General features: G+C 42.5%; 1 protein-coding gene across 1 annotated transcript; it reads left to right on the top strand.

The window, feature by feature from the left end:
- Positions 1-5,413: 5,413 nt before the first annotated feature.
- RPP40 (ribonuclease P/MRP subunit p40) lies at positions 5,414-14,373 on the top strand. The gene is made up of 8 exons (XM_077353106.1): positions 5,414-5,615; positions 7,513-7,657; positions 8,595-8,663; positions 9,542-9,637; positions 10,544-10,669; positions 11,628-11,826; positions 12,751-12,885; positions 13,690-14,373. Exons 1-8 carry the CDS (start codon positions 5,490-5,492, stop codon positions 13,883-13,885), a joined length of 1,092 nt encoding a protein of 363 aa, XP_077209221.1. The 5' UTR covers positions 5,414-5,489; the 3' UTR covers positions 13,886-14,373.
- Positions 14,374-15,047: the final 674 nt, after the last annotated feature.

Genomic DNA, 15,047 nt, shown 5'->3' with positions numbered 1-15,047 from the left:
GTAGCTTGAATAATGAGATGATGAGCCAAGGGTAAAACAATATCATGAAAGTTGTTCGTAATTTGTATAGGAATGATTTTGGCCATCAAAATGTACATCATTCGTAGACTGTTATTTATCATGAATCATGTAATACTTCACACCTGGCAAAAACTTAACTGACTTTATATAGGGCATTGAGAAACCAGTGGCTGATCTGCACATGCCTTTTGAAAAAGCTGGTTTCTTAACATCCCTGTTGCAGGGAAATACAGAATTGGTCATGGTACTCTTGTCCTTCCTTCCTTCCTTTGTATTATCAAGGATCTGATAAAAAGCAGAATATTATTTGCAGCTGCTTTATTTAAAGATAATAAAGTGAAGACTAAAAATGTATCCTGTTTCATTTACATTTCATTTAAAGAAAGATGGATTCTTTCTTTAAAAACAGTTTCTGTTCATTTACTGGTTTGGACGTTTATCTAAGTGTGCCAGTAATATACTGTTGTTACTGCTTTACCGTCTCTTAAACAGCATCTTTTTATTTTAAACATTGTAAATCATCTTGCATAATTTGTAATTTCTAGTATTCTGTAGTCAATGCTGCTGACAATGAACTGTAGGACCCTGTTCGGGGATGGGTGGGTAAACTATGTATTTGTCCAAGGCTTTCATGGCCAGAACTCATTTGGTGATTGTGGTTTTTTTGGGCTGTGTGACTGTGGTCTGGTATTTTTACTGTCTGACATTTCGCCAGTAACTGTGGCTCATATCTTCTGAGATATGACACACATTCCACACTTTGGCACAGCGAGAGTCCCATCTTGCCATGTCCTGCCTTTGAAGATGTCAGCAAAAGTAAAGGCCTAAAGCTACCAGACCATTGCCACACAGCCCAGAAAACCCACAATAACCACCTATTGATTGATCGACTGGAAATACTCTTATCCTTCTTTTTTCCTTAAAAAGTCTCGATTGTATCTTACACAGGGCGAGAGAGAAAAAAATGGTAACTTTTTGTTTCAGTGAAAGGCTCAGCCCAACACAACCCCTAAGTTCTTAACCAAGTCCCTCAAAGAGTCATCCTTTCCAAAATAGCAACTCCAGTACCCTCCATGACTAAGAGCCTCTTGTGGTGCAGAGTGGTAAGGCAGCAGACATGCAATCTGAAAGCTCTGCCCATGAGGCTGGGAGTTCGATCCCAGCAGCCGGCTCAAGGTTGACTCAGCCTTCCATCCTTCCGAAGTTGGTAAAATGAGTACCCAGCTTGCTGGGGGGTAAACGGTAATGACTGGGGAAGGCACTGGCAAAACACCCCGTATTGAGTCTGCCATGAAAACGCTAGAGGGCGTCACCCCAAGGGTCAGACATGACCCGGTGCTTGCACAGGGGATACCTTTACCTTTACCCTCCATGACATCAGCATTCTCCCCATCTTATGTATTCACTTTCAACCTGTTCTCCCTCTGTCTCTGAGCCACAGGATCCAGTCATTAGCGTGGGACAGGGATGGCAGCTTCCTGCCACTGCAAATTGATGACTTTCCATTAAAAAGCATCAGGCAGTCTCACTTAGTTATCTCATAAAAAGGCTGAAAGATGGGTCCCTGGGTAATCCTGCAGAATCAATTTCATGGTGCAGATTCCAAATCTCTAGCGTTAGCCAACTTGATTTTTAAAAAGGACCTGAATCTCTTTCCCAGTCCTGTTCTCCTATCCAGGCTCTGTAAACAACACCATGCAATTGACTGTGTCAGTGACAATCAAGAGATCACAGCTAAAAGGGAAAGTTTCCCCTTAATGATCTGTAAACAGAGATCACTCTACCAGAGCAATCCAGGCTGTGTCTGTTTCATAGGCAGGCCTGAACCCAGATTGAATAGGTTAAGAGCAGATGAATCACCCAAACAACCTGAAGTTGCTCTGTCACTATCCACTCAATCCCTTTCTTAAACGAGATAAGCCATCATCTCCTTGGAAACTGGCCTACAATTGTCCAAAAGCCTGTTATCTAGGTAGAGCTCCTTTAAAAGATGAAGCACTGCCTCTTTCAGAAACCTAGGAAATAACCTTCAGTCAGGGAAGCACTGGTGATTGAGATATCTCTCACCTTATTCCAGCATCCACCCTGTAGAGCCCACCCTAAAGATCAGACACCAAAGAACAGATAGCTAAAAAAACCCATCAAGGCCAGGAAAGCAAGAACTCTACTGAAGATAGATGTTCCACACCAGAAGAACATTCCTTTGCGGTCTCAGCAACACTGGTTGAAGTAGGGTAGCTAGCATCTGGACCAGTCTGAAGCCACCATTTAATCCAGTTCTTGGGTGAGAGGAGGAGAGCTCTCTCTCTCAGGTTACTATTCTGGCCACCAAAAGTCAGTCAAACATGCTGAGAAGTAGACCTGTTTCCATTAAGATGAGGAGGAAGGGAAAGATGTCAAAACCCATAAGAATAGGAAGAGTGATGGCTGCAGGGTGACAAGTGTTTACTTTTCGTCTTTGTGAAAAAATTTACTTTATGAAGCTGAGGAGCTCCCTTTCATCTATTTGCATAGCCTTAAAGCTGAGCAACGGTTCAATCCAAAACAAATCACACCCTCCTTAGTCAGTGGGTTGAGAAGGGTGTCACTTAGGATTCCCTGACGCAATTTATTAAACTGTATGTATCATATCTGAAATAATCTACCTCTAAGATTGCTGTGGAGATAAATGTGGCAAAATTTTCAGAGTGTTTTGTACACAAACTATTAAGGAATGAAATAATATGGTTTATTCTTACTGTGTTTCCTAGGTCTTTTGTTGAGCTGTTCCATGAAAAAAAAATATTACCTTTTGTTTTCTGTGTAAATATCTGTACCTGTTACTTGGTAACACCTGTCACAACAGTTCTCTACAAACATTTAGTGTGATTTTCAGTCACAGTTAGGATATAATTGCCTGGAATGTTTTGTTCTTCTGAGCAAGCATTCCTTAGCCAAATATAAAACTAACATTGATTGGGGATGTAACTTCTGAAGAGCTTATAAAATAATGCAAAGCTGGAAAATTATTTGTCAAGATTTTGTTTCTGAATCTTTTTCTCAAGAGTATGGAATGTAATGTAGTCTTATTTCAGTCTTTCTCAACTTTTTGACCATCAAGAAACCCCTGAAACATTCCCCAGGCTTTGAGAACCCCCAAGAGTGGTATGATAATGCAGAATATGGTTGGGAAGCACAGCTGTCTACATGCCTGAGGCTCCTCCCCTTCCCACCCCCTCCAGTCCCATCATATGCCATTTTGGGAGGGAGGGAGGGAGGTGGGCCAACATGACTATATATGGTCATATCACTGAAATATATATTAAAATTAATTAACTCCCATTCAATTGGAGAAACCCTTCCAGGGCCATCAAGAAACCCGAGGGCTTCATGAAACCCTTATTGAGAAAGCCTGGGCTAGAATCTGCGAGACCCAGGTTAGAATTCCCACTCTCCCATGGAAGCTTGCTGCATGTCTTTGGGCTAGTCATATTCTGAGCCAAAGCTACCTCACAGGGTTGTTATGTGTATAAAACAGAGGAGAGGAGATCAATTAAGCCTCTTTAGGTCCTCACTGGGGAGATAGGCAAGTACATATTTTTTTTTACTGACCTAGCATTCCGAGGGATTCCCTGAACTGCAGTTTTGAATGGTTCCACCAGCTCCTTTTAGGCATGTAAATCTAACCATCTGCATGTCACCAGCAACCTTGTTAACAGTGAACTCTAGAATGGTTTATTGCAAACAAAAAACCACCAGGAGGAAGGATAATAAGAGTGAAAATCACCCTAGCAAAGGGGGTCGTATTATATGAAAAAGTTCCATATGACTGCATTTTCGGTTTTTCTCTCATGTGGTTGCATATTTGGACCACTCTATGCAGAATTATGTTTTGCACAAAGTGGAAGACATCCATTCTATAAAGACCTTAAAGTTTGAATTAGTTTTAACCCCTTTGGATGATTTGATTTTTTTGGGGTGCATATAACATTGTTTGTCAGTTTTAAAAAGCATTACCCTCAAAAACATTAATGATGCGGAGAGTCGCCATGGTACGAGCCATATTCCCCCCCTTTAATTTCCTCCTGGATTCAGGTTCGTAACTATGTTGGTCTGAACCAGCAGAACAAAGTTTGAGTCCACTGGCAATTTTTAAGACCAGCAAAGCTATATTCAAGGTATAAGCTTGTGCACAGACACACTTCTTTGGATGCAATTAAATGGAAGTTACCAGGCACTGGCAAACCACCCTGTATTGAGTCTGCCATGAAAACGCTAGAGGGCGTCACCCCAAGGGTCAGACATGACCTGGTGCTTGCACAGGGGATACCTTTACCTTTACCTTTTTACCAGTCCATATATACAAATGAGCAGTAAATTAGCATAAAGCATATTTAAGACCTTTAACAGATTTAAGGATCAAACAGGAATACGAAGCTTAATGTATATGGTCACCATATGTTTGGGTTTCATTCTAAAATTATAACCTTATAAGTGAAGCTTATTATTCCTGCTTGGTCCTTGAATCTGTTAAATATCTTCATTAAGATGTATGCTAACTTACTGCTCACCTATGTTTAGCTGAATGAGCCTCTTATGGCGCAGAGTGGTAAGGCATCAGGCATACAGTCTGAAAGCTCTGCCCATGGGGCTGGGAGTTCAATCCCAGAAGTCGGCTCAAGGTTGACTCAGCCTTCCATCCTTCCGAGGTCGGTAAAATGAGTACCCAGCTTGCTGGGGGGTAAACAGTAATGACTGGGGAAGGGAATGGCAAAACGCTAGAGGGCGTCACCCCAAGGGTCAGACATGACCCGTTGCTTGCACAGGGGATACATTTACCTTTATGTTTGGGCTGGTAGCTTCCATTTCATTTTTGATATCACCCCCAGCCTTGGGTAGCTGGAGGAGGCGGGGGGGGGGGGCAAGAAGGTATTGCTGTAAACCTCCCCAAGCCCATATAGGAAGGAGCGGTAAATAAGTTTATTATTGTTGTTGTACCTGAACAAGCCTGCCTGCATAAGAAAGTTTACGTGTTGAAAATTAAAATTTCGTATTGGAGTTTGCGCTAATTTCTGCCGCTCTACCTAACGCAATTGGGAAACAAACTTTCGCTTTTTTCCTAATGTTCATCACGACCGCGTCACAGACGTAATCTTGCTGTAGCTTCCTTTTTGGAAATCTGCAGCCCTAAATCCAGTCCCTTCCCGTAGTCAGAACTCCACCTCTCTTTTAAAAATAGACAAATAACAATCCCTCATTTCAGCTTCGCCGCCCCATTAAAAAAAAAAAACCCTCCTGAGGGCACCAAAGTAAGGGCAGCAAGCCTTCCCGAGGTGCCACTACGCATGCTCCAAACTATGACCCGCCTCCTCCGTCCCACTCCGCCTTTTCCCGAAGCAGTGACGAAAACGCCTCGCCTCCTCCTCCCCCATTGGCCGCCTTCGGCTTCCTCAAACGAGAGCCGCGCGGAGGCGAAGAAGGAGTCCGGCATGTTCGTGCCTTTGAGGTGGCTGCGCGAGCCGCCCCGTCACTTGCTGGTGTGCGAAAAAAGCCACGTGCGACACGAGCGCTCCCGCCACACGGCTCACGTGCGAGACCACGCCTTCAACTGCGGGGTAAGGAGCGCGTGCGGGGCTGTCGCCTCCCAATTGGCCGGTTCCCCCTTGCCTCACCTGGGACGCTCAGCCACTTTTTGGTTTAAAATGCATGCATTCTGGGAACGCGCAATAAAACATCAGAGCAAAGATAGAGAACAGGTTTTGGTGCCTACAGGGGTAGTCAAACTGCGGCCCTCTAGATGTCCGTGGACTGCAATACCCATGAGCCCCTGCCATTATTCGTTCATAGGAATTGAAGTCCATGGACATCTGGAGGGCCGCATTTGACTACCCCATCTCTAAGGAAATACCTGGAGATGGGGGGCTCAATAAGGCGCAATTCTGTAGAGCTGTGGTGCCCAGACTCTGGTTCTCCAGATGCCTATGGACTAAGATGACCATGAGCCTCTGGCAGCATACTAGCAGGGGCTCATGTTTATTATAGCCCATGGCCATCTGGAGAGCCACCCCTGCCATAGAGTCTACCATCCATTTTCTCATGCCTTGAATAAAACTTGGCTTTAAAAGGTGCCATTGGACTCCAACTTCGTTCTACTACTTAAGACCAATTTATCTGCCCACCTAAATCTGTTTATAGAGCCTCTTGTGGCGCAGAGTGGTAAGGCAGCCGCCTGAAAGCTTTGCCCATGAGGCTGTGAGTTTGATCCCAGCAGCCGGCTCAAGGTTGACTCAGCCTTCCATCCTTCCGAGGTCGGTAAAATGAGTACCCAGCTTGCTGGGGGGTAAACGGTAATGACTGGGGAAGGCACTGGCAAACCACCCCGTATTGAGTCTGCCATGAAAACGCTAGAGGGCGTCACCCCAAGGGTCAGACATGACTCGGTGCTTGCACAGGGGATACCTTTACCTTTACCTTTTAAATCTGTTTTCTCCAGGGAAGATCATTGTAATAACGGGAAATAGGTATAGCCATCTCCAGGTGTGACTTGAGGATTCTCTGGCATTACAGCTCTTCTGCAGACTACAGAGATCAGTTTCCCTGGGGATAATAGCAGCTTTGGGGATGAATTCTGTGGTATTATACTCCACTGAGGTTGCTGTCTTCCCTGGGCTCCATTCCCAAATCTTCAGGTATTTTCCAACTTGGATCTGACAGGCCCACCTGGAGGGTGCCAATATTACACCTTAATCTCACAGTGCTCCTTTCCAGGTACGTAGGTCAGGGTCAGTCAGTGTTGTTTCATGACTGGGACGGTGGCACTCTTGTACTGTAACTGCTGTACCTTGCTGATATAGTTCAGTGCTGGACCATCAGCAGTATTATTATGATTCCTGTGACACTCTCTGTTTTTATGTTTTGCATCTTGCAATAATCTCTTCTGGCATTTTATACATAGCTCACATTTTTTCAAGTCTCTACATAGCTCAGGAGAGAAAGTGAGGCTCTGGTGCATGCTTTATCCCCAGTGTGGCAGGAAGATATGCTTGTCTGCTGTAGCATTTATCAGGAAAGCCCTTATTTCAGGTTCTCTGTAGACCTAGGCATGATTTACACTTAGTCAAGCACATAATTAGAGCCCCTGGCTTCTAATGCATGGGCAGTATGCAGTTGGACTGGACTCGCCCTTATGGTGTGTTGGACTGGCTCACTGAGAAAAGACTCTGGGTGCTGCATGCAAGCCACTGTTTCTCACTGTGGTCTTTCTTCTGTGTAGCATTGCTCTGAGAATAATATATTCCTATATGACAAGTCTGTTCCCAGATGCTTTGGATACAAGGGTGATAAGGAAAATGGAAATAAAAGGACTTGGATGTAAACTGGAAGGCACAGCTGGTCACATATTATTGCATACAAAACACATTCCTGTGTTCTGTTTGTTACTTTGTAGTCCAGTTACGCTGAATGTGCAATGAGCAGAATGTCTAATTTATGTCCTAAATGTTCTCGGAACAGGTGACCTTTTTGATCCCTGAGTGTGGAAAAGTGCCAGAAATATTAAAAAGTGCAGTTACAAGTCTTGGGGAGTATTACTTGGTGAAGAATTTACCTCTGCATGAGTTAGTTACGGAGGAATTTATTAATACATTTGTGAAGAAAGGTAAGTGAGAACTGAACCGAAAAATGGAAAAAATCTGGAGTAAAAAAAGGTGTTCATTTTTTTAAAATTATGTATACACTAGATCAAAGCCCGTCCCTAAGGACAGGCTTTGAAGGGCGCCCTGTGGCCGGCAGCGTAAGGACCCGTGCTGCCCCCCCCGCCCACGGGGAAGCCACCCCCACCCAGCACCCTCCCCACCAAGGCCCCGGCTTCCCGGCGGGCCTGCTTTGAGGCCCTCACAGAAGCCTCCTCCGGCCAGCTGCCTACCTGCCAAGTCCCCGGGCCACGGTGAACTCCAGGCAGTCGGGCTTCGCCCCTTCCGATTGGCCCCTTGGTCATATCTAGACTCGGCCCGTCCCCCTTAACCAATTATATATACCGCTCCCCGAGCAGTTTACAGATTGGATGGAAGGAGGAATGATTCCTGTTCCAACTTTCAGTATACCATGTTGACTGCAATGCTGCTAGATTAGAAAGAAAAAAATCATTATCCTTACTATTTTGGGTTTTTTTTTTTTTGCTTGCCATCACTTATTGCTGTGTTTATTTATTTTATATTTTATCTATACTATTTGTATACCACTTTTTCACCCAGTTCAAAATTCCAGTTCGAAACAATGCAACCTCTGCATTAAGAAAGGATTTACTCTTAATGCAGAGATAGGTGTTCCTCAGCCCTTATTGTAGAAATGATTGCAAACTCAATGAGATAAATATTTTGTCCCACAATTTCATACAAAGTGAGTTACAGGAGTTATGCAACTGCTCCCAGTTTTTCCATACTTAAGACTTTTAAACCATATAAAAATGTCAAGGGATAAATAGCGTTGATTCGTTGTCTTTTGGCATCCAAAGCTTTGGCAGTGTGTCTTTGAAGCTCAGGCTTCCTTGTACAAGATTTAACATTAAAAGGTTGTTACTTGTATTTGTGTTTTAGGATCATGTTACGCTCTTACATATCATACAAGAATTGATCAAGACAATGCTGCTGCTTTGATGCCCACAGGTATGGAATAATGTTCCAGGCACATACATTCATCCTTTCAACATTTTTATAGTTTCAAGCGTTACTGAATTCAGTGGCACCAGGCAATGAAATGAAATGAACGCTACTATACTTACTTGAGCTGTGATCACTTTTGCATTGGAGGGCGTACGGATGTGAAGGCCTAGGGAGCAGAGGGTGGATGGAGCATGAAGAAGACAAATATTTTTCCTGGCCTTCACATTTAGTAGAGAGTCAGTATGGTGTAATGGTTAAGAGAGGCAGCTGCTAATCTTGCAAGCCAGGTTTATTGCCCGCTTCTCCACATGCAGCCAGGTGGGCGAACATGGGTTAGTCACAGCCCTGATAGTGCTGTTCTCACAGAGTGGTAACATAAGGGCTCTCTCAGCCCCACCTACCTCCCAGACTGTCTGTTGCGAGAGAGGAAGGGAAGGAGATTATAAGCCACTTTGAGACTCCTTCGGATAGTGAAAAGTGGTGTTTAAAAACCAACTCTTCGTCTAGAGAATCAAATAAGTGTGTATATACCCTTCCTCTGTGCTGTTCCTAAATCTGCATATTTGAAATGTTAAATTGAATTAATTGAAACCAAATTCTAAGTTATGTATGTTTGGTGTTGGATGTCACTCTTGATCTTTGACCTAGACAGCTGCGAATGAAATTAATGGGATTTTTTAAAATGTCCTTACTACATTAACATTATATATTTGAATCAATGGGATCCTTGTTGGCTTTTGGTGATGATAATTATTTGCAACCTTGTTTTTAACCTGAATATTTTGTATTGTGGCTATAGTGATCTTTGTCCATTTTTTCCATTATCATAAGCATTTTGAAGTCTGCAGATATAATTTATTTTAAATAATTTTTGCTCATAGGCAAACTCATTTTATCAGTGGACAAAGACACTTACGAAGAACTTGGTTTGCAAGGCCATCCATCCCGGTATTCTGGTAAAAAACGAATGAGATACAGTAAGTATTCTTCTGAATGGTGTATGTACCATATAGCAGTTATAGAATGACACCTTGCAATTTGACTTGCATTTCTTGTAATTGCTCATTTGAAAATAACTCAGTTGACTGCCTAGTTCAACTCCTTTTCCTGGGCATGGAGCTTCTGGGATTTGAAATCAGAGTTAGATTCAGATTGAAGTAAGCCCCTATGTAAAGGTGTTGCGAAAATGAACCAGGGCCAGGACCGAAAAGGCCCTGGCCCCTACCTGGTGAAATCAGCTCCTGGGCAAGCTGCAAGCCCTGTTGGGCCTGCAAAACGGAGCTCTTCTGCCAGGCATTTGGTTGAGGCTGGGTGGGAGCCCTGGGGTATTTGACTGCCCCGCCCCCTCCAAGCTCCTACTGTAGTACTAGACTGTGCTAGGAGCCTGATTCTACCTCCCAGCTGGTTTACCTATCTATACTGAGGCTGATACCCGGAGCATGGGGTAAGATCTCTTTAGGATGTTTTAGTATGCCACCATTTTGTATTTGTATGTGTTGGGGTTGTTTTAATGGGATGTTTTAAACTGATATTGTTGAATTTTTCCCCTTGTTTTATGAACTGCCACGAGCCAGTTTCTGGGAATGGCGGTATAAAAATTCAATAATAAATAAATAAATAGATGAGATCTTTGCAGAGAAGCCCATCCGCTCTGTGTATAACTGATATTATCATGGATGCCCATAAGCCCCTAAACATGCATTGCATTTCTGTTGAACTCTTCAGATGTGTCTTTTGATGCAAATTAAGATATCCCTCTGGTACACTAATGCTGATATTTTATCACAGTTTCTGATGCTAATAAAATGTTTAAATTTTCCCCAGCTTTCTGTGTAACAAAGATCTATTAATACTATGCTTATTTAAAATTTCCTTTTTAATAGTTATCACCATTGACTTGACTGAACAAACTTTTGGTCCTGATAGTAAGAAACGTAAGAGAGTCATCTGGGCCCTGAAAGAGAAGAAACCTCTACAGTTTGACTTTCTGCTGGCTTGGCATCACACAGGTAAGTAACGGGCCGTTCGTGAAACAAAACTGTAGAAGACATTAAATTAGATACGGTTCTGTTCTGAAACATCCTTCCTCCAGAGTTCCATTTTTCCCCATGTGGCTGCACATCTGTGTATTTAAGCTGCTGCAAATTTAACATAGAAAGGGTGATCTGTAGTTGAGAGCAACTTCTTGTGTGGCAGAACTCCAAAACTCATTGTGGGCAATATGGCCTCTCTCAGACTTAGTTTTAAGTGACTCATTGGTTAGAGCGCTACATGTTTTTTTTTTTTTTTTAGGAACTAAAACTAATTAGCTGACAATGGTGGTTCATATTAGCAGCTGAAAGTCTTAAAATGCATATGAGATAAGAGGATATGGGTAGCATTTCCTTTCTAAAAAATAATAAAAAGGAAGCACATGTGTATTTTTCAAAATTTATAAGAGATTACCAGTTGACTTACAGTAATGTGTCCATCTTGGAAATCATGGTGATGGTAGTATTATGAATTTTAAAAAGAACGCGGCTGAAGCAAAACTACATTTGAATTATGAGTTTATGTAGATGCTAATTTGCAGTACTTTTTCTCCAGCAGAGCCCTTTAATTTTCCTTTTCGGTGATGAGCATTCAGTAAACACTTTCCTCGCCAACGTTATCTAACTGCCTAACTTAAATGTATATTTTTAGCTTAAACCTCTAATAATAAAGCTGATTACATAAATTTTGGCCATGTGGTTCAGTGAGGTCACTTAGTAGTTTAACTGGGCCTGAAAGTGTACTTTGTTTCTGGGAGGAGGAAGTTGAAAGTCATAGGAATTTGGCATGATATAGAGAAACAGCGTGCAAGAAAATTTTATTTCAGCACAGTATTTTGCCACATTCATCCTTCACATACAAGTGGGAATAATTTGAAACAAAATACTTTTGTTTTTTATTTTATTCTAAGGTGGGTATTTTTGTTTTGTTTTTAAGGGTCAGAAGAATCAACATTGATGTCATACTTTTCCAAAAACCAAATACAGACCTTGCAGCCAACGGTAACATTCAGCACATTAAGAAATGTGCAGTGCCCAGTGCTGGAGAATAATAAACTGAAAGGAGAACCAGAAACAGCATGCAGCGCACTCGAGTTCTTTGAATGGCTAGGTGCCATTCACAATTGTGTTGGCTTGTAAGTAGGTAGATTCTGGGTTGACACTTAAAGCGTTTTTTCTTATTGTTTATATATTTAGTTGACAGAGTTTAGGTGATGACTTTTCACATTCAGATTGCTTTTAGGAGTAAGGACATTGTTTGAAGCATTGTTGTTGTTGTTGTTGTTGTTGTTATTATTATTATTATTATTATTATTATTATTATTATTATTATTATTATTATTATTATTATTATTATTATTATTATTGAGGGGCAGGCTTTAAAGGTCAAAACCAAAACCTTGAACCGGATTCGGCAAATAACCGGTAACCAGTGTAGCTGCCTCAGCACAGGCTGGATATGGGCCCTCCAAGATGTACCTGTGAGGACCCTAGCAGCTGCATTCTGCACCAGTTGAAGCTTCCGGATCAAGCACAAGGGGAGGCCAGCGTAGAGCATGTAGTATGTAGAGCCACCATGGTGTAGTGGTTAAGAGCAGTGGCTTCTAATCTGGTGAGCCGGGTTTGATTCCCCGCTCCTCCACATGCAGTCGGCTAGGTGACCTTGGGCTAGTCACTGCTGTTCTTACAGAACAGTCCTGTCAGAGCTCTCTCAGCCACACCTACCTACCAGGGTGTCTGTTGTGGGGAGAGGAAAGGAAAGTGATTGTAAGCCGCTTTGAGACTCTTGGATAGTGAAAAGTGGGGTATAAAAAACAATTCTTCTTCTTCTGTTATGTGCAGAGTCCACAGGGCAAAAGCCACAGTTCCCAGCTATTGCAGTAGTGCTCGTGAAAAGAAATAGCCCTGTAGTTTGTGCTCAGTGAAAGGGAAAACATGCTTAGCACTTTACTGGTTCAATTGCCTCATGCATAGTTTTTAAAGCAGTATGCATTATTTAGCAAATAGCATATTGCATGAGTCCTGCAGGTTCTTTCATCTGGTCTATCCTTTATTTACAGAGACAACACACCTTCTTGCTTCTTATCAACTTATTCATGCCCTCAACCAAGCACATTTGTTGACCAAGTTCTTTTGTGTACAATAACCGGATTTATCCTTCCAGAAAAGATAATGCATTTATTGGAACAAATATGGTAAGAAGTTTGTTTTACAAACTGTGCAATGTATAACAGCAACTAGAAATCTCATGTTCTGATCATGAAGCGTGTATAAGGGCACTAAAATTTGTTCTCACTCTTTATCCTTATCCATGGTTCCTCTATATATTTGTGAAACAGCCTGGGGGGTGGAACGTGACCAGCTGTCCGAGTTGGAATAGGGCCAATCAGGGTGCACCCAGCAACGCTGGCTGCACCCTGATTGACCCTGCCCCTACAGCTCCCGCCCTCCCTCCCTCCCTGGACTGTAGCCAGGTTCCTCTCAGACGCAACAGAGCCCTGTCAGACACACAGAGCCCTGCCAGACCGAACACGAGTCCTCATTCCCTCCTATCACTCCTGCTGCGAGGGAGGCAGAGAGAGACACAGAGAGCTGCCCTAAGCTGCTGACCAGCCCTGCTTTCCTCCTAAGAATGAGCCCTAATACCTGCTACGCCTCCTGCTACGGGGCATACCGAGAGACACATGCAGAGGGAGAGGGAGAGAAAGAGACACAGAGAAACCCCGGAGGGACGGACCAGATCCAATGGGATGAAATTAATTCAAAAGAAATTCCAGCTAAACATCTGGAAGAAGTTCCTGACAGTTAGAGCAGTTTCTCAGTGGACCAGGCTTCCTCAGGAGTAGTTGCTATGTTGGGCGTGCCATGATTAATTCTTCACGCACACACACATAAGGCTTATTTCAAAGCAAATATGCATAGGATTTAGGCTGTTGGTTAATTTCTGTTAAGGTCTTAATTCATTTAATGACAAATTGCTATTTTGACTCTCTTGGCAGCTGCTATTTTGAAGAACCGAAGTTGGCTGAATGGATATCTCTGGTAGTTCATGGCTTTGCTGACAGTCCTGTTTCATGGAGAGAAAGCGAACACGGTTTTCTGAAAGGAGGAGAGAATTTATATAACTTCGTCATTTTTCGGAGCCTGGACTACTGGCTCCAGATGGCAGTTGGAGCACAGGATGACTGTCCTTAAGTCATAAATACATACAAGGACGATTAATTACTTTCTAAAAGATGGATGATGTTATCTGCCCCAATTCAAAAGTAATTGAAGGGAAATAAGCACATGTTAATTTCAGAAAAGTTATTGCTTCTGTTTGTTTGTTTTTTAAGTGTTCCGTTCCTGTCCTTTGAAGTGTTCCGTTCCTGTCCTTTGAAGTTCAGAAGTACAGACAATGCGAAACCTGGGAAAATGGGATGTGACCTTGCAATCCAAACGGAAGCCAAACCAAAAAAGCTACTGAAAGACGTCTATTCTCCCCCCTTTACTGTCAACTGGAAAGCAGTAGGGGACAATGCAATAGAAAACAGGCTTTGTCCTATTTATTGGATCCACATTTGTTCAAAAACGGTGTTTCTGATTGTTTTTGTTACCTGCATTTTACATGTAAACATTTACATGTTTGTGGAGATTATTAAGATAATTCGATCTGGAAATAAAAACATTTTGTATAACATTGACTATCACTTTTTTATATGTCTTTTCCCCCTACAAAGGGTAAATACGTTTTGCAGTGGATAAGAAAAAGCTTCAGAGACAGAATAAAACCTGAACTCTGGAACACCCTTCTCTTTGTCAGCTTGGCCATAACTACTAACTACATCTGCACAGCTTATAGGATTGATGGTACATCTTCTATTACTGGTACAGGGACAACACACGCAAACCCACTGTCAAAGGGACCCATCGTGAGCTATCTTTGTAGCACAAGGGGCGATCTTTTTATTGGACAGGGGAGAATTTTAAATATTCTCAGCAAAGCTTTAAAATGGCAAACTGCAAAGGTAGCAAGCCTACCCGTCAGTCAGTTCATAGATGCAATTTTGTAATTCCCGATGATCCTGTTGAAAGGACCACCTCCACACTAAATTGAACTCACTTGTTGGGGAAAGAATTTCATTTGATCAGTAGTTGGCCGTTCACTGGCATTCAGGCAGCAATTCTGACAACAGAAATACCTGCATGGTCTGCCACTCTTGTGTGTGTCTCATAATAATACCTTCATAGTAATCTGTTCTAGTAAAAAACAAACTTGGTGTGTACTTTCTAAAGCAGATTATGTGTTGGAGGCAGTACCTAACTGCTAGGACACAGTAGCAAAGATTTAGATTGCTCTTGGCCCTAGGGTTGGGTG

Source organism: Paroedura picta, chromosome 9, assembly GCF_049243985.1.
Source record: "Paroedura picta isolate Pp20150507F chromosome 9, Ppicta_v3.0, whole genome shotgun sequence".
NCBI classification, from domain to species: domain Eukaryota; kingdom Metazoa; phylum Chordata; class Lepidosauria; order Squamata; family Gekkonidae; genus Paroedura; species Paroedura picta.
The sequence above is the reverse complement of the archived record's forward strand: the minus strand, read 5'-3'. Positions and strand labels throughout refer to the sequence as shown.